Raw genomic sequence first — 19,929 nt, forward strand, 5'->3', positions numbered from 1 at the left:
TGAAAATATTAGAAATAGTCATTTGAATTTGTGATATTTTTAGCCTCCTTTTTTCAATTCTGGATCTAGTGTTGGGGGGATAAGATCAGAATAGTAGAGAGAGAGAGAGAGAGAGAGAGAGAGAGAGAGAGAGAGAGAGAGAGAGAGAGAGAGAGAGAGAGAGAGAAAGAGAGAGAGAGAGAGAGAGAGAGAGAGAGAGAGAGAGAGAGCCCCACAAGAAGCCAGAGCTTCACACAGCAATGAGGACACCATCTCAGATTTCCTTACTAGTTGGGTGTAAAGGAAAGGCTCAGCCTCAAGGTAATCACAGTATAGATTCTTTAACTTCAGAACCACTGGCTTCTTTTTAGAGACCAATGCCCCCTTACCCAAAACAATGATGGAAAATGACTGGCTGGTCAATTTGTTGCCTTCTCCATCCACCACATCAAACTTAAAATCAAAGTTCCCACCAGATTCTCCTCTTCTGTGACTGTATTCTACGTGGCCTGTAAAAAGAACAACAACAAAAATCAAGATTTGCTATCGTGCTTTCTGCTCTTATTTCTGAAGTGTGAGGTGGTAATTCGATTGGTATCCATACCAAGGAATCAATGAACACTCTCCTGACTTTGTTTTTGACATTTTAAACTAAAGTTTTTATTTCCTGTTTTCCTCTCCTACTCTGGGCTTCCTCCTGTTAAAGTCACCTGAAATAGCACTGCTTATAGCTGGGGCTCAGCTTTTGAGAAAGAGTCTGAGGAAGTCTCATGTATAACTAGATCAGCAAAACCGCCAATGTGGGAAATGTGAGCTGACCACACCCACATCACTGGTGTGACCCTATCTATACCCACGTCACTGGTGGGACCCTGTATATACCCACGTCCCTTGTGTGACCCTATCTATACCCATGTCACAGGATAAAAGGCTGCAGAGCTCAGCCCACATTCCTCTAGAAAGCATCATTTCCACTTTCCAATACAGCCTTACATCATTTTTGGAAAAACACAAACCATAACCAACAAGTAAGTGGACAACAACAACAAAAAAATAAACTCTATACAGAAGTGCAATGTGTCACACTGTTTTGACCCCACAACATCACTTCTAAGTCCCCAGCAATGCAGCTATAACCAGTTCTCTGGGAAGAGGGGCCTGATCTCGTTTTTAAAAAGAGACACTGATGCTAGGAGTAATTAAGGAATGACTATCGCTTTGCTAATTCTGCCCCCTTTATTAAAGTGCAGGCAGGTCCGATGAGACTTAGGCTGCTACCACTTGGATGTGTTAGTACATGGACAGGACCCTTATTTTATGCTCCTTGGGGGCATATTTCCACCTCTAAATGGAATTGCACATCACCACAAGATGTTGGATTACTTTCCCCCACAATATGTAACACTCCCCCTTTTTTTATCCCTGAAAGCACCGTGCAGTAACTGCGTAGCATTTAACATTTATGCTTTTACATGACATCAGCATTTCCTGGAGGAGGGATGAGCTATGCAATCTCCCCCGGGCACCTCCGATTTATGCCCTTCCATTTTGCTTAGTTCATTAACTTGCGCTCTTCGGGGAGCTGAAAAGAGATATAAATTGTTCACCTAAGGCAGGCATAATTTTCACCTAAATCCATCCCAATTCACTTCTTTTTCCTTTTCCTCTCTCACATACACTTCTCAGCATTACAGCAAGTCAAATGATTTTCCCCCCTCCACAACAGCCCCAAGTTTCATCAATGCTTTGTCAAAGGATGAGCACATTTTAGCCAAGAATGATAGTTTAAAAAAAAAAATTGAGGAGTCAAGAAGGAATAAACGGAGCTATAACTCAGTTCTTATTCAAAACAGAGTATACCATTGACTGCCATAGGCTACCAGGCATTTAACTCCCATTCGCTATTGTGGGTGGAGTCTGAGGAAGTCTGGGTAGGCTGAGGACCCCTGGCTGACCTTGGCTGATATCGGCCTGCGTGAAACTCCGGATGGGGCCTTGGACCGAGATTTGCTCCAGTTTGCCATGTTTCACCGTCTGCAGGCACCCAGCACCAGGATCTTCCTTCATAATGAACATCACCTCACTTTCATCAGAGTCGGTGTCTGTCACTTTCAGGTGCTGTTCTGTGATGCGTGCTGCAGACCCTGGGAGAGCACAGGAGACGCAGGTCAATCCCCATCATTGCCTTCGAATAGGACGTCAAATGATTTCAGGAGATGGAGAGTCAGTTATCATACGTTCTCTGGGCCTAAGCAAGTAGAAGGTGCTTGCCCTTCTGTTTCCATCTCAATAAAAGTTAATTTCCCAACCTCCCAATTTGCTATCAGCCCTTGAGTGTAAGTCTGAGCCCCTTTTCTCTCCTGATGCATTCTCACTCTCTATGTCTGCTCTAGTTCCACAACCTATTAGTTAACCCTATGATAAAACCTGCTTGGACCTAATTTATTGACTGCCTTGAGGATCACCAAATCTTAAACTCACAAACATATCTGGTTGCCATCTCAGACCAAATAGTCAAAGGCATTGCTCCTCACCACAGAAGATATGGTGAGATGACAGAGCAGGGGGGACGGGGGTGGGGTGGGGTGGGAGGAGCTGAGTGCTGGGCCCTCTGAGGCTGCACAGCTGTTGGGGATGGAGGAAAGCACTGGTTCTTGGAAAACACCTCTTCTGAGGGCCATGCCCTTGCTTTTCTGTCCAGCTGATTTCTCATATTACAAATAGTAAATTTTGGTCAAGTAGATCCTTGTCACCCAGGTGTTCAGAGAGACAATCCATCATGGGCCCTGAGTGCCCCTGCATGTCCTGCTGGGTAATGTGCAGAATGCAAGGCCTGACCGCTCGTTACCCAGGCTGTTCTCGGGGATGAGGTGATGTCTTCCCCTGGGACAATGATCAAGCTTGCATATTGCCCAGTGTTCCTCTCCTGAAATGCATCCCACTGCATGTGGAGATGTCCGTCTGGGCCCTCTGCACCATCACGAGACTTGGAGGGCAGAGAGAACTAAAGCAAACTTGCTGACGGTAATGCTGCCTGTTGTGCTTATAACAGAGCATTTTGTCTCGGACCCAGGAATCTGTGTCTTCCGCTAGCACTCATGAAACAGAAGCAGGCTAATGAAATCGCTTGTAAATAGAGTAAACTTAAATCCCAGACCTAATACTTGAGACCTTTGGGAAGCTCCAAATTTTTTTTTCTTAAAATGTGTTGTTGTGCCCTAACCGGTTTGGCTCAGTGGATAGAGCATTGGCCTGCAAACTGAAAGGTCCCATGTTCAATTCTGGTCAAGGGCATGTACATTGGTTGCGGGCACATCCCCAGTAGGGAGTGTGCAGGAGGCAGCTGATCGATGATTCTCATTGATGTTTCTGACTCTATCCCTCTCCCTTCCTCTCTGTAAAAAATCAATAAAATATATATATTTTTAAAATGTGTTGTTTTTTTAATTGATTTTTAGAGAGAGAATAAGGGAGAAGAATATAGAGATAGAAACACTGATGAGAGAGAAACATGATCAATCATCTGCTTCCTGCATGCCCCCTATTGTGGATGGAGTTCACAACCCAGGCATGTGCCCTGATGAGGAATCGAACCAGTGACCTTTTGGTTCATGGGTTAACACTCAACCACTGAGTGACACTGGCCAGCTCTCCAATTTTTCAAGTACCATTATTTTATTTTTACTAAAGAATACATGGTAAACTAAGAGACAGAACTCCAGTGGAATGTAGCTGCTCTGAGAGTAAAAGGCCCACTCCCTAATTAACATCCTAATGCAAACTGACTCTAAAACCGACAGGTGTCACAAGTTCTTCGGGTTGCTTATATATACGCAAAATTATATGTATAATAATTACCATATCAAATGAGTCTCAATTATTTACACAATATTTTTAGTGAATGACAGCTTCCCAATTGCCCCACCATGCCATTTTCTTTTTAACAAGCATGTTGAGCCGAGACCGGTTTGGCTCAGTGGATAGAGCATCGGCCTGAAGACTGAAGGGTCCCAGGTTTGATTCCGGTCAAGGGCATGTACCTTGGTTGCAGGCACATCCCCAGTAGGGGGTGTGCAGGAGGCAGCTGATCGATGTTTCTCTCTCATCGATGCTATCTCTCTTCCTTCCTCTCTGTAAAAAATCAATAAAATAAAATAAAAATAATAATAACAAGCATGTTGAAAATTTTATTGGATTTCTTTTATTGTTTCTATGTGGGATTGGTTGGGCAGTGGCAATGTTCACCCTTAGAAATACTATAAACTCTCGCCGAAGCTGGTTTGGCTCAGTGGTAGAGCATTGGTCTGCGGACTGAAAGGTCCCAGGTTCTATTCCAGGCAAGGGCATGTACGTTGGTTTGGGCACATCCCTGGTAGGGGGTGTGCAAGAGGCAGCTGGTCGATGTTTCTCATCGACGTTTCTAGCTGTCTATCCCTCTCCCTTCCTCTCTGTAAAAAATCAATAAAATATATTTAAAAAAGAAAAAGAAAAAAAAGAAATACTATAAACTCTTCTCAATCTTTTCTCAAATTCACAGACATAGGCCTCTGGCCCAAAGAATTTCAGAGATGCACATTTGTCACAACTTTCAGTGTCCCCAAAGCATCAGTTCTCCCCAACTCCAGTCTCCCTGAGTTCTGAACACGTGGCTCATAACCTCCTACAGAGCTCACATGTAAGGAAGGCCTGCACTCTGACAAAGAACCATGCCACCCTCTTCCATTCCTCTGGTACCTGCTGAGAGCTGTAGGCCTCGGTTAACAGCCAAGTGGGGGGCGTCACCTGTAGGCAGCTCAATGTATATCTCCATCCTCCCTGTGTCCACGTGGAGTCCATCAGAGAGAGAGAACCAGAACTCATCCACTGCCACACCGGACCCACCAGGCGTGTATCCCACCAGCCCACCCAGGATGTCCTGGTAGGTGAAGGAAGAGCCCTGGTCTAAAATCCTCCCGTTCTCCAGAAGCTCAGAAGCAGTCTGCCTCTGGCGTAGATGACCTGAGGAAGGAAGAAAAACAAAGAGGCAATGGTAGAATATATATGGCACCAAGACATTGCCTGGTTTTGTCAACCAGTATGACCCTGGAAGAATGTCAATCACCTCAGAGGCTCTTGGTGATACATACGTTAGCGACCAAAAACTTAGCATCTTATAAATAAAAAGCACAGGGTGCTTCCCTCTGGCATCTTCTACAAATAAAAAAGATAAAGTCCCATTTTTTTTTTCTCTTAAAAATCTCTTAAGGAGACACAAATGGATGTGGTAATCTAATGGCTTAGAAATCAAATCCCACTCCATGAATTCAAACTCATTTCATTATCTAAACCTTGCTTTTCCCTTATGCAAAGTGAAAATAGCACTCTTCACTCGCTGCCTTCCTCCCAGGGCATCCGGGATAGGAGATAAGGAGATGTTTTGAATTCCTTTTAAATTCAGAAAGACACCAAAGCATCTTTGGGTAGAGACATAATTTGCTGTTTTCATGGGTCATGTGTACCACAATGAAACAGTTAACATGCTTCATTAAAGAAAATAAGAATGAATGAAGACAAAATAAAATACAGCAGCCAATAGCAGCTTCAATTAACCCTCCATCAACAACAGTTTCATCTTTAAGAGACCAACGGATGTTAGGATGGACCCTTGGGAGATGAAAATTCCAACGTTAGCTAATATAGGGGGATGATGCTTAGGAAAGAATTACGTAGAAGACCCCTACTTAAACCTCTGGTTTAATCAAGAAAAGTGACTTTTTGTGTGGGCAAAAGTTCATAAAGACATCCACCATGCCTCTAACCTAAAATGAACACCTTTTGCAATCAATAACAAGGCAGTTCCTTGCATAAGATGGCCCCAGATTACCAAGTGATGATGCTTTCTCTGAGAAGAGAATATGCAGCTTCTGAAACCTGTTTTGTCTGAAGTTACATGGGAAAGCGAGAAAATAGCTGAAATTGGTGGCAGAAACACCAATTACCTAGGATTCAGGCTTTTAGAGCAACTGGTGTCTTCTGTGAGTCCAGAGAATATCAGCTAGCTGTGAGTTTGATTTGTAATTAGATACAAAGAATGAATGATACACAGGCGAGGCAGAGAAACAATCAGCTGGAATCTACGTGTTTATTCTCATAACCCATTGGGCACCTCAATTAAGGAACTTTATACAGCAGTTGCGTCCTACCGTGGTCAGGCTGTCTTGTCAATACAAAAATCAGCTCGTTATCTGGGGTGTCCAGGTCTTGCAAGCTCAAAGAAAAATTGCTTATCACCACTCCCGAGCTCAGCTGCACACGCAGAGGCTGCAAAGTCATCCTGGGAGGCTCATCATCCTTCCTCTGATTAAAGCACAGAATGTTAGGTCTCATACAGATGCCGGCTTAAGAAGGAGAAATGCACATTATTCACAGGAAGTAATATTGGTGCACCAACTTTCACTACCAAAACAGCGTTTAATGTGTCACTATGTTTAATTCCCAATCAAAATGGTTAGCTTCAAAGGAGGGCAAGTCACACAAAGCAAATGTCCCCTTGAAAACAAACAGGAGGACATTCTACACAAATCTTCTCAGATCTTTTCCATATGTACAATGATCATATTTTCCAGACAAAAAAAAAAATGGACATATGGTTAGGCAAGTACAAGTAGATTATGGGGATAAAAGGACACATTATTTGAAATCATAACTGTCTTAGAAAACTCTAAGCATATCATAGTGTCTGTAGGAGGACACCACATTTGAAAGTGTGGGTTTTTAAAGTTGTCCCCTTGCTCTTATGCCAGAGCCACCCCATCGCTGTCCCTGAAAGGTACTGAGGGTACCATCTGTTTTATTTGGTCAAGGTAAAGGGTATTCCATTCTGAGTTTTTATCTTTTTTTTTTTCCCCTCTCTCTCTCCCTGGGCTGGTAGAGCAAGCCTACGTAGTGCTCCAGTGAAAATAAATACAGTGTCAAGGAACATAGTTCTTTGATGCTATAATTTAATGAATAAATGCATTAAAAACTTAAGAGAAAGCAAATATGCACATAGAACAATTTCGGGGGGAAATTGGCACATGCTAGTTTTCATCTAAATATGAGATTAGCAAGGTTTCTCTGTCTGACCCTCACAAACTCTTTTCACACAGAAAGAATAGATTTTACCCTGAAATGGAAGTTTAGATTTCTAGGTCAGACCATCCCCAAATGCCAGCCTTAATTCTATAAATTTCCTGTAGGTTAAGGTTATTTTTTCACATTAACCTCTAAAACTGAAGGTCAAATTCAATTTCCTTTGCTTTTCAGTTTATATAAATCTATTTCACGGTGGGATATTATGGTCAAAGGCCCAACTTCCAAAGCCCTTACCTCTATGGTGATATTGATGCTGTGGATTTCTGAACGGCTGTTTCCATTACTTATATAATAACTAAAGATATCATGAGTTGGCTCAATGCTTTCATGAACACTCTGAAAGTAGTAAATGTAGTTTTCCAGAATATGTTGAACTGGGAAGGATGCTTCTGAGTCACCAGTAGTTCCAGGGCCAAAACGTTCACCTGCACCAACAAGAGAGAACTTTTACCTTGCTCCATCAATCCCTGATTACTAGGCTGAACTGGAAAACATGACAGCATTATCAGCAAAAGATGAAAGCATGTGAGAGGATAAAGGCTGGGGTATGGAAGGAGCACAAGACCAGAAATTGGAAGACTTGGGGTTGGATCACCCATTTCCCCACTATTTCTCATCTGTAAATGGATATAGCTGCCCTGCAATTTTCATAGGAAAATCAAAAGAGGTAATATGCATGAAAGCACTCAGAATGTCATTGTTTTATACAGCACAGAATCCACGGTTGTTCTGTTAGAAATCTTTGATAAAATAAGTGCTGGGGCAAGTAATGACATAGTAGCAAATGTTCTACCTTAAGCTTCAGTCCATTTCAAAACCACTCTACTTGGCATATCCTGCAAAAGGAACTTTCTCTACATAAGAAAAGGCTGACTGTAAGAAACCTTTATATGTAAGAAACATCTCCTTAAGCATGTTTTCATTTGACCTTAAGGAAACCTCAGTATGGATCACAGTTCAGTCTTTGGGATGGCCCACCAGGGTCACTGTGATGCTCAAAGGACCATCCAGAACTCAGGTGCCATTCAGGTACCAAGATGCTCCAGGACCATCCAGAGCTCCATAGGAAGTGCTGGCTCTAGCTAACTCTTCCTTTCATCCCAACCCCACAAAGCTTAACCAACCCAGGGAAGAGTAAGCACTGTCTACATGATGGATGACTTTCCCCTTACTTGGTCTGAGTTTCTCTGATGGATTTCAAATTGTTATCACATTTTCTTTTTAAAAAAAATAAAGGAGAAAAAAGAAACCCCTGTGTCTTCAAACATTCCCTAGACGTATCCACAAAGGAAAGTACAGACAGAGGATCTGAAAGCTCCAAGGCCTTCTCTTTCCTTCTTCCATCGCCCTTTGCAAAGGCCAGGCCATATATTAAAAGGCCACAGACTTCCTGAATTGTAGACAGTCTCATTTTTGTTGACCTCCCAACAGAAAGACTAGGAATTAGTCTTTTTGGTTAGCTTTCTGTTTCTTTCTCTTTTTTAAAAAAATATATTTTTATTGATTTTTCACAGAGAGGAAGAGAGACAGATAGAGAGTTAGAAACATTGATGAGAGAGAATCATCGATCAGCTGTCTCTTGCACACCCTCTTCTGGGGATGTGCCCACAACCAAGGTACATGCCCTTGACCGGAATCAAACCAGGGACCTTTCAGTCCGCAGGCCTATGCTCTATCCACTGAGCCAAACCAGTTTCGGCTCTCATCGATATTTCTCTCTATCCTTTTCCTTTCCTCTCTGTAAAAAATCAATAAAATATATTTAAAAGAAAAAAAGAAAACCACCTGGAGGGAAGAGAAGGCCAGGTGCAACCATCCTTGGCTGCTTCCCACCCTTTGTCCATGTTCTTCCCTCTGCAAGAAATGCCATTTTCCCTCTTCCCACAGCAACTCCCTCTAACCCTTCAAGTTCCAACTCAGACATCACTTCCTTAGATTTTTTTTCCTGCCTTCCCAGGCACAGCTAACTATTTTGCTCTATGTACTTTCTCAGCGCTTTGCTCCCTTCCCTGCACTGGCATTTTATGTATTGTGTAATGTATCGGTCTTCATATCTGTCTCCCACTCAGGGCAGAGGCTGAATCCTATTCATCTTTACATCCATTGTGTCAAGCATAAGCATTTGCGGAGATAAATCAAATTCAGCGGTAAACAAAGCGAAGTGCACACACTGAAAGATGGGGGAAAAGAGCCAAGATTTTCTATAGGAAAGCATGGTCACTGCAAAATCAGTTTCCTGTAACCAGCCTCAAATCTCAGGCACCATGCTGGCCGGAGACACCTTCAGTCAATGCCTCTCTGTGGGAGCTGCCTGCCGCAAGCCAATTAGAACCAAGAGCTGCCACCTTCTGGAACCTCACTGTAACCTGACAGGGGCCATCTCAGCTTCCAGCCACTGCGGTCTCAGGGGGCCTGTGCATGGCACACATCTCACTTCTTCTCTGTGACAACCACCAAGGGTGGCGGATCCAGGCCGGTGGGAGAGGGGAGGGAGGGAGAGGGGGAGGGATGCTGAGGAGAGTCACAGATAGACAAGCACACATTTTAATTCATGTCCTATCTTCAGAAGGAGTCGAGACATAAGCTATGGTTCTTCTAAACTGCTGCTGCATCACAATAAAAGGGCAGAGCCTTTATTTCCTTGACCCTCAATTCTGAGTGTAATCCACAAGGCTGGGACCCCGCTCTATTTTCCTCCCTTAACACTGGTTTACCACCTAACATCTTACAGGATTTTCTCACTTGTTAGGTTTCTTATTTGACTCCTCCCCTTTTCTCCCAGGATCTAAGGCACCATGACGGTCATGGTTTCTGGCTGTTTTGTTTATTGATATGTCCCTAGCGCCTGGCACACAGAACATGCTCAGTAAATTTCTGATGAGTGGATGAGTGAATGAAAGCTTCCTTCCTTCCATTTCTTTGAAATGGTTCCATTCCTCTTTGGTTGCCCACGTCCAGGTTTAATCAGAGGCGGTTACCCCTCCAGCCCCCTTCTCTCAGTTCTATAGGCGAAGCTCCCGCGGGTACCTGTTCCTGTGTTCTCAATGCAGCCGTACTTGGGCAGCGAGCTTAGTCTGATAACGGCATCACCCTGGAGGTAGTCCTGATGTTCAGCAGCAAAGAAATGATGGAAGGAGAGCGGGATTCTCCCTCCCTCGTCAACCTGAGGAAGAAAAGATTGCAGAGAGAGTGTCCTTGGGCGGTTGCAGGTAACTGCACTGCGGTAAGAAAAACTGAATTGCAAAGTGCCGCCTGGGGTGACCTGCTGGCACCAATTTCACATCTTTGAGGAGGCAGATGAGATGAGGAATATGCACGCCGCTGAAGCCAGGCAATCTCTCAGCACCTGGCAAAGCAACATTCAGGCACAATGACGTGAGTGTCTCCCTTCAAAGCCGTGCTTCCTTCTATGATGGATCCGGTTATAAAGCAGCTTGGGCCCACTCCAATCACCCACGTCGCCCAGCTACACACAGGACGCTGCCTTCCTCCCATAGCAACATTCAAAAGCCCACAGCTAGGGAATGATCATCCAGCCCTCCCCCGACACCGAGAGGGCGACTGTCCTACAGGCGGTGCCATGCAGGAGAAACGTCACAGGACATATTTATCGGTGTGCAGAAAGAAAGGGCTCAACATATCTCAAAACTAGTGCTTATCTTAATGCCAATGAGAACAATAAGTCAGTGGAAGTAAAGGCAGTTGCTCGCACTAACTTTCTCCTTTGGGGGCCTTGCTTTGTGTGCTCAGCTGCAAGCCCAGTCTGGCATGTTTTGCTGGCCTGCTGGCTCCGCCCCTGGCTCTGGGAACGGGAAAAGTCCAAATGGCTGTCCCAAGGTGTGGAGATGGGAAAATGGGTGGAACATCAGAATCATTCAGAAACACTCAGTTTGATCAATTTTGGGTCGCTCAACAATAAACAAGAAAATCTCCTGAGTTCAGGATGAGGAAAGTGAATTAACTTTTATGTAATTCCTACACCATGCCAGTACTGTACTGTTTTTTTGTGTGTGTTTTTTTAAATGCTATTTTATTAATTATCAAAGCAGCCTCCTGGAATTACTCATATTTTAAAGATGGAGAAGTTGAGGCTAAGAAAGATTAGATATTGTCCCAAGGTCACTCAGCTAGTAAGTAACAGGACAGGCACTTAAACTCCTGTCTGTGTAACTTCATGATTAGGATTTACTATCTAACTATCCCTCCTCCCCCCAGTCTCCCCACTCCATGGAACTGTTAACACAGTATAAATAGTGATAAGTATCAACCTAATTTAAGGACTGACTTGGAGGAACATTTCTCATATCCCCATGTTTTAGTTTGCTGCGAACATTAGATTATAGACTCCTTAAAGATATATTCCATTTTTAATTTTGCTCCCTCTTCTATACACATCTAGGATTTATGTCTGGCACATAAATATGTGTTGACTAAACAATGTCGATATAATGATTTGATTTTCTGCATACAATTATTTTCTTACTTTTTGTTGATTGAAAAGAATGCATATCTTGATACTATTGCCTGGAAACCTTGCAGGAAGAAGTTGGCAGCCAATTTATTAGAAAGAAATTCTTCATTTACATTCCCACATATTCCAGCTCTCTGTAGCACTCAATATCTATTGATCTGAGAATTGTTTACCGTGATAAGGTCAGCAAAGGCAATGACTGGAGGTGGATTCTTGACAGGAGTGATCATGATGGTAAACATCTGATTTTCCAGTCGGTTGTGGTCCATATCAGACACAGAGAAATGGAAGCTATCAGTAATCAGCTGACCCTCAGTCTCAAACACAGCTGAGTATCTACAGAGGTCAAGAGAAGAATCAAATGAATGAGCTACACTGAGAAGCCAAGTAAATGAGTGTTTTGTTTTTTTTAAAAAATGGGGCCAGGCCCTAGCTGGTTTGGCTCAGTGGATAGAGCTAATGAACTAAAGGGTCCTGGGTTTGATTCTGGTCAAGGGCATGTACCTTAGTTTCAGGTTCAATCCCCAGCTCTGGTCGGGGAAGGTGCAGGAGGCAACTAATAGATATGTCTCTCCCTCCCTTCCACTCTCTCTAAAAATCAACGGAAAAATATCTTAAAATAGGGATTAACAACAACAAAAAAATGGGGCCAGAAGCAATACAATCTTCCAAGGGAGTTGCTATTTAGTTGTTAACTTTTTAAAAATTTTGTTCCATATCTTAAAAAAAATTATTGAATTTATTAGGGTGACGTTGGCTAATAAAATTATATGAGTTTCAAATGTACAATTCTATAATACATCATCTATATATTGTACTGTTGCTCACCATCCAAAGTCAAGGTTAACTTTTTTATATTAAAAATTTTTAATATTGACACATTGCAGGTGTCCCCCTTATATAATACAATTAAAAATATTCCATCAGGCCGAAACTGGTTTGGCTCAGTGGATAGAGCGTCAGGCTGCGGACTGAAGGGTCCCAGGTTCAATTTTGGTCAAGGGCATGTACCTTGGTTGTGGGCACATCCCCAGTGGGGGGTGTGCAGGAGGCAGCTGATTGATGTTTCTCTCTCATCGATGTTTCTAACTCTATATCCTTTTCCCTTCCTTTCTGTAAAAAAAATCAATAAAACATATATTAAAAAAAATAAAAAAAATTGTCAGGTAATACAAAGTGGCAACATACCTAATTTTCTGGTTGTTGATATCTTCCATCGTGAAATTGGAACCCTCTGAGATTTCTTCCACTTCAAGTCCTGAGGTTCTTAAAAGAGTCCCATACGTGGGCAGAGAACTTAACTGAATCCAGATCTCGGAGTCAGGGGAAGAATCATCCTAATCAGCAAATATGAGGTAAGACATGAATGCACATTTGCAGAAATAAATACTCCAGCAGTTAAAGATCAGGGTGATTCCTGCTCTGCTAATTAGAAGTCTCTTTCCCTTTGTGACAAAGCAACACCATTTCAAACTGTAGAAAAAATCTCAGTTCTCATTCCTCCTAAAATGCCTCTTTGATAATCTCTTTTTTCAAAAGTAGCTCAAGATAACAATTGGGAAATGCCCATTAGGTATGGGGCATAAAACTCTACTGCTTCTAGAAGAGCCACACAAGGTCTCGTCTTTATTATAAGCATCTAGTGAAGAACAAAACAGGGTCAGAGTTTCTAAGAATGATTTCCTTTTTAGAAACAGGCAAATTCTCTCATAACATTAATACAATAATAAAGAAAATTCTGCAATACGGAGAGAATAGAAGTTACTTAGCTCAGCCAATGACTCACTTTAATGTTCAACATGATAAAATTTTTAGTTAAATAGAATTTAGGGAATGTTATGGATTTCGTTCTGTCAGTACTGAAAAGACCATTTCCTTTTCTTTCTGAATTGCATATCAGGAGATAAAATTGGCTTTCTATTGTATGTTTCTACATGGATAACAATTGAGTGTCTTAATAAACAATTTCCTCTTTCTTCACGGATATTTTTGGGAATATCTAGAAGGTAGGTAACATCTTGGAAGGTTTTCTTGGAAATCACTCATCTTTCAGAGCACTTGATGTGAACGTGGGGGCACTTTACACTCTTCCATGGCAATAGTGAAGGTCAATATAGCATAGTTGGGTGTTCTCTCAAGTGCAAATGTTCACAGCCATGTTGAACAGTTAGTGGAGGTCCTGGGCAGAAATGTGAGCACGGGTACGTGGTGATCTGGTGATTTTAATCAGTTCTCATTCTAGCCTCAGAGGCCTTTTTAAGTTGGCTGTTCAGAGCCTCAAGGCAAGATCATAGAACTTTCCAGATTTCCTCACATTTTTTTTGACACTAGCAAGAGAGGAAACTAAATTCATTGAGACTGCTACACTTCAGAAAGTTTCCCCTAAATTTATGCTTTAAAAAAAGTTTCTCTATTTTTCCACATGGGTTGTCAAATATAATAGGCAGACTTCCAAAAGACTACTTAATATTACTGTGAGTACTCCCTGAAAGAGAATTTTAAAAAGGTAGCTGAGAATTCTAAATATTGTCTTCCAGAATGGCAATGGACTACAAGGACAGAACTCTTGACTCTAAATTCCTCATTGGCAAATTTGGCAAAGAAATATTTTTATTTAATTAATTAATTAATTAATTAATTTATTTTAATGTCTGGCACATCTTATTTTAATGTTTCCAATCTCAAAGGACTGCTGGGTTTGAAAAAACTTATACATTTCTTCCCCCTGAAAATACTGTCATAATTTAAAGAAATTACTATTTTGGGATATCCAAGACATTGCAGGTGCAAAAATGTATAAGTCTGGATGGTATGGTTCAGTGGTTGAGTATCAAGCTATAAACCCAGAAGTCCTGGTTGGACACTCAGTAGGTATCGTGCCAGAAGCAGCTGATCAATGATTCTCTCTCATCGTTGATATTTCCATCTTCTCTCCTCTCCCTCTCTGAAATCAATAAGAAAATACATTTAAACTTTTTATAAGAATATAGAACTTGTTCTCATGTAACTTTTCTACTTGAAGACCTTCTTACCCCTTCTGTATTAATAATCTATTTTGTCATTTTCTTTTTATTATTTATAAATCTATGGTCTGTCATCGATTCAACATTAGAGCTATTACTTTGAGAATTAATATCTGTCTATGTGTTTTTCCTCTATCCTGTTGCTGGGTCTATCATCACCCTGAATCTTGTTTCTTAGAATTTTGCAATATAGTTTGATATTTTACTACAAAGTATTAATCTTGTGGGATTTCTTTTTATTTAATAATGGAATGCTAAGAGCCATCAATGTTGTTTTGTGTAGCAATAGTTCAACTGTTTAAAAGATAATTCATCTGTTTTGAGTGTTCTTTAATATTCCATTGAGTAAGTATACTACAAGTTATCTGTTATCCTGGTGATAGGCATTTGGTTTATAATAGATAATATTGCTATGAACATTTTTGTGCATATTCTTTCGTATAAATATATGAGTTTCTCCTGTTGCATAGGAATCTAGGAGTGAAAGGGTTAAGGTATATATTCACCCCAAATGGTTATTCCAGTTTATACTTCCATGAGCAAAGTCAAAAACCTTCCTTAGACCAATTTCGTAACATTTGGTATTGTCAGATTTTTAAATATCTGCCAATTGAATTGGTATAAATTGATATGTAATCTGAACTTGCTTTCCCTAATGACAAAAAGATAAATATCCCTTCTGAGATTTATTGGCCCTATGATTCATCTTATGAAATTCCTGTTACTGTCTCTTGCTCATTTTCTATTGGATTGGCTTTGCTTTTGCTTTTTGATTTGCAGATGTTGTTTATCTTTTCTATGTTATTTTTGGTTTATGTGTTACAAATACCTTTTCCCAATTTTTAATTTTCCTGTTTTTATATTTATAATGTGTTTTGGGAAACATAAATTTAATGTTAATATAGTTAAATTTATCAATATTTTCTAGTTTAAGAAATGCTTTCCTTTCCCAATATCATATATATATATATATATATATATATATATATATATATATATTTCACCTATATCCTAAAAAAAATTATAAAATTTTGCTTATGATACTTAAGTACATGATTTGTCTGGAATTAATATCCATGTAGGCTGTGAGGTAGTGGTACAAGTTCTTTTGTTTTTCCACATGAATACTCATTTTGTGCAGATCCATGGCTTAATCAGTTTCTCTTGTTTTTACAGAACTGACTTGCTACATCTGTTTTATATTGTCCCATGTGTGGGTCTGTTTCTGGACTCTTCAGCATATTCCTGTGCTACACTGCTTTAAATAGTGCAGTTTTATAATAAAGCCTGATATATGATAGGGCAAGTACCTGCCCTCCTATAATTTTTTTTCATAATTTTGAACCTTTGTTCTTCCTTATATATTGAAGAATCAGCTTATCACAAGCCATAAAAAGGCTACTGGTTTTGATTGGATCTCAGCTGAATAGAAAGGTCATTTTTGTGGGAAAATTGATAACCTTTTTGATACTAAACCTTCCTCTTCATGAAAATGGAAAACACATAATTTATTTAGAGCTTTTAAAAATGTCTGTCAGTGAAGTGACAAATTTTCCCTGAGAAAGAATGCCTGGTTTTTATTAGATTTTGTCCAATGGACATGATTTTTGTAATGGTATTATAAGCTATTCTTAGTTACATGTACTGGCTATTGTTTGCTTATATATAGCAATGCTATTGTTTTATTGATCTTCCATTTGGCCTCTTGGTAAATTTTTTATTTCTAATACTTTGTCAAGAGGTTCTTTGGATTTTCTTTATAATCAGTTATAGCATTAATTATCCCTAGAATTTATGCACTTTTTGTTACATTTATCCCTAGACATGTATTATACAATATTATTATAGACAAGAGGCCCGGTGCACAAAATTTGTGCACTCGGGGGTGGGGGCTAGCTTGCACCCTCTCGCTATCTGGGAGCTCTGTGATTGATCCTCCTGCAGAGGGAGGCCCCACCCACTGCCACCGGGTGGGCAGCCTGGGCCTCCCTCTCTGGGGCAATCATGGGACAATGGCAAACCCCCTCCCCGACCAATCGCATTGCACCCACCTTGGCGGCGGCAGTCAGCGCTGGGTCAGCAGTCAGCGCTGGGTCGTTGTGATGCCTGCGACCCAGGAGGGACTGCGAGGTCAGCAGTTCAGCCCACTCGCCAGTCCCCATCCACCTGAGCCTGCTGTGCGTGCAGCCTGGCATTCGGACGTTATGAACCCTGGCTCTTTATATATTGGGATGGTATTTTGGACGTTATGAACCCTGGCTCTTTATATATTGGGATGGTATTATATTTTGAATTACTGTAGTTTTTTAATGTGTTTTCATTGTATGTGTTTTTTGTTTGTTTTGTTTTTTGTTTTTTGTTCTTTTTTACAGAGAGTGGAAGGGAGAGGGAGAGAAACATCAATTTAGAGAGAAACAGAATGGCTGCCTCCTGCATGCCTCCTACTGGGGATCAAGCCTAAAACCCTGGCATGGGCCCTGACTGGAAATCGAACCAGCAGCCTCTCTGTGAATGGGATAACTCTCAACCAACTGGACCACACTGGCCAGGGCTGAATTCTTATAGTTTTGGCTGGTACATATAAACATCATTAACTTTTTAAGATCAATCTTATATCACCCTCCTCATATTATAGATAAAAAAACAAAACAAAACAAAACAAAACACGGAGCTCTAGAGAGTTAAGTAATTTGCTAAGTATTCCTATGCCAGTAAGTGGTGAGCTTGGATTAAAACCCATCTGTTCTAACTACAAAATCCATAGCATCCCTCCCCTACTTGTTTACTTGCAGTGCATATAAACGGTGTAAAAGAATCACCATTAATAAGCAAATCACACAGAATCCCATTTCTGCCTTTTGTCTCTCCCGACATCCCGTTAATGAACTCTAATTAAGAATAGGCTCACCTGCTCCTCTCCCTTTGTATTGTGCCTCATTAATGATCAGAGTTCATATAGCTTTTCCAACCTTCCTGAATGTTTACTGCTAGCTGACTGACTACGCACATCTAGAAAAAATTTCCCCATTATACTAAATATAAAATTCTTCTACAGCCCTCAGAGAAAGTTAGTATATGCTTTAGCTAAGTCTTTAAAATATGCTATGCTTTCAGCAGGCTAGGACAGTTCTGTAGGAGTCTTTCTGCTCTAGTGGGTAAATTCTCATTCAATCAATTTCTGAAAATACACGTTCAGTTGCCAATGGGCTTGCATTTTGATATGCAGCTTATAATATGCAGTTAATGGGCAGGAACCGCTCCTGGAGTGCAATTTTGGTCTGTCAAACATTTTTCAAGCCTTGGTGATCTATTGATTAAATCTGTATTCATACATTTTTTATGAATTCATGAGTTTCATACAATTTAAGAGCATAACCTATGGTAAAAATCACCTGTCAATTAAAAAGCAAAACAAAATAAAAACTGTTCTGAAACTGTACTAGACCCAGGAGAAGAATAGGATGGAATACAGTTTCCCATAATTTAAGAAAAGACAATCTGAGGGGGAAAATCTGTGCAAAAGAAATTGAAAAAATTGTTCCCAAGCCAATGCTTTATCTTTCATACTACTACTTAGGACTAGATTTTATAGCCAGACTCTTCAGCCCAGTATAATAAAAGATTACTTAAAACTACATAGTGTTATTTTTAAAGGTTGCCATGTCTGGATGGCTCAGTTGGTTGAAGAGATGTCCCATATATCAAAAGGTGGCAGGTATGACACTAGGTCAGCCCTCATACCCAGTTTTCAGTTGATCCCCAGCCTGGGCAACCAATCAATGTTTCTCACATCTCTCTTTCTTTCTTTCTTTCTTTCTTTCTTTCTTTCTTTCTTTCTTTCTTTCTTTCTTTCTTTCTTTCTTTTTCTTTCTCTCTCTCTCTCTCTCTCTCCTTTCCGCTCTCTAAAAAGATCAGCTAAAAAAAAAAAAAAAAAGCCAGCTCATTGCTTAGAATTTTAATATTATATTAGTAAAGGAAAAATAAAATATTAAGAATGACTACCACTCAGATAATCATTCTTATTGTCAGTACATTTGTCAAAACTTCTCATTATTATGCTTACATTGAGAGCTGCTATCTGTTTTACAACATATATAATTGAAAAATAAAATGAATTATCCTAATTCCTTAAGGTTAAAGGTAAAATCAAAGAAAGATGAGTTTTTAATTAACAAGAATTATTAACAAGTTAAGGTCAGATTAGAAAAAAAAAACGAACTAGGACTCCTTAGCTTACCCTTGTGCCCCAATCACCCTGCTTCTCTCAGGGCATGGACGGAGGCAGAGACCAGAACCTTGCCCAGGAGGCCTGGCAGAGAGGCACTGCTGAGGGTTGAGCCATGTTCTGTCTAGAGTTGGACCTGAGACGAAAGCTGGTGAAGAGTGGGCTTTCTCTCAGAAAAGTGGGCCATGCAATAGTATTACCTGTTAGTCACGGACGAGGCAAGTTCTTCGGACATGCTCTCTCCATAACATTCTCATTTGAAACATTATGGATGGAGCTTAAAATGTGGGGACTTGGGCTTTTCTAACATTGGCAATGTTTCCTATTGACAATCACTCATCCCTACACGTACACATTGTGTGTTCAACAAGGTTTGCCCATTCACTTGTCTGTGCATGATACAGTGAGAGCTGTTGGAACAAAGAGTGTAACTATTCTGAAGAGCAGAGCTATAGGGAAGTTGAGAAAAAGCTCTTTCTATGGAGCCATCCACCTGAAGCCCCAGATACTCAGACATGGCGCTGCCCGCTAGTCAGCCCGCTCAGGGAGCAGAGAAGAGGAAGGCAAGTGTGAGCACTTACGATGTAAGCAAGGTGAGAGCTAGTGATTACAGCTGTGCTCTCACTGGCAACGGTCATGCTCAGCGAGGCACCAGCAGCCAGCTGAGGTGCTGGGGGCCCTGCCAGTGACACCTCCACTCTCACGTCCACTGTCGTCGCCGAGAGGCCGTCCGTGACCGAGATCTCCATGCTGTCCTCCCGCGCAGAAGAGCCGTCATGGAGATACTGCAGCACATTTTTCTTCATATCCTCGTATGTGAAAGTGTCACCTTTCAAGAATAAAACAAATTACAGAACCAATTACTTCTGGGAATGACGCTTTTCATTTATATAACTCCTTTGATCTCAGGATTTCAAAGCACATATAGGATCACAAGCTGGGAGATGGAAGCTAATTAGTCCAGCCACCCACCCAATATAGAATTCCCTTTACACTGCCCTTGAAAAAGGTATTTAGACTGTCCTTCAACACTTCTCAAGGTGAAAGGATCCCTGTTTGACGAGGTGGCTTATTCCATGGGAGGCAGCTCTACTGTGTGTATATGTGTGTGTGTGTGT

General features: G+C 40.9%; 1 protein-coding gene across 1 annotated transcript in view; it reads right to left on the minus strand.

Moving 5' to 3' along the window:
• Nucleotides 1–19,929, minus strand: part of FRAS1 (Fraser extracellular matrix complex subunit 1) — a 446,031-nt gene that overhangs the window by 84,239 nt on the left and 341,863 nt on the right. Inside the window, exons 38-46 of the mRNA XM_036412793.2 lie at nt 19,393–19,640; nt 12,752–12,900; nt 11,737–11,899; nt 10,120–10,255; nt 7,327–7,517; nt 6,162–6,315; nt 4,714–4,977; nt 1,935–2,123; nt 369–488 (exon numbers count right to left, since the gene is read on the minus strand). Of these exons, the coding sequence (XP_036268686.1) occupies nt 369–488; nt 1,935–2,123; nt 4,714–4,977; nt 6,162–6,315; nt 7,327–7,517; nt 10,120–10,255; nt 11,737–11,899; nt 12,752–12,900; nt 19,393–19,640 (1,614 nt within the window). The remainder of the gene's footprint in view (nt 1–368; nt 489–1,934; nt 2,124–4,713; nt 4,978–6,161; nt 6,316–7,326; nt 7,518–10,119; nt 10,256–11,736; nt 11,900–12,751; nt 12,901–19,392; nt 19,641–19,929) is intronic.

Source organism: Pipistrellus kuhlii, unplaced genomic scaffold, assembly GCF_014108245.1.
Source record: "Pipistrellus kuhlii isolate mPipKuh1 unplaced genomic scaffold, mPipKuh1.p scaffold_m20_p_1, whole genome shotgun sequence".
NCBI lineage: Eukaryota > Metazoa > Chordata > Mammalia > Chiroptera > Vespertilionidae > Pipistrellus > Pipistrellus kuhlii.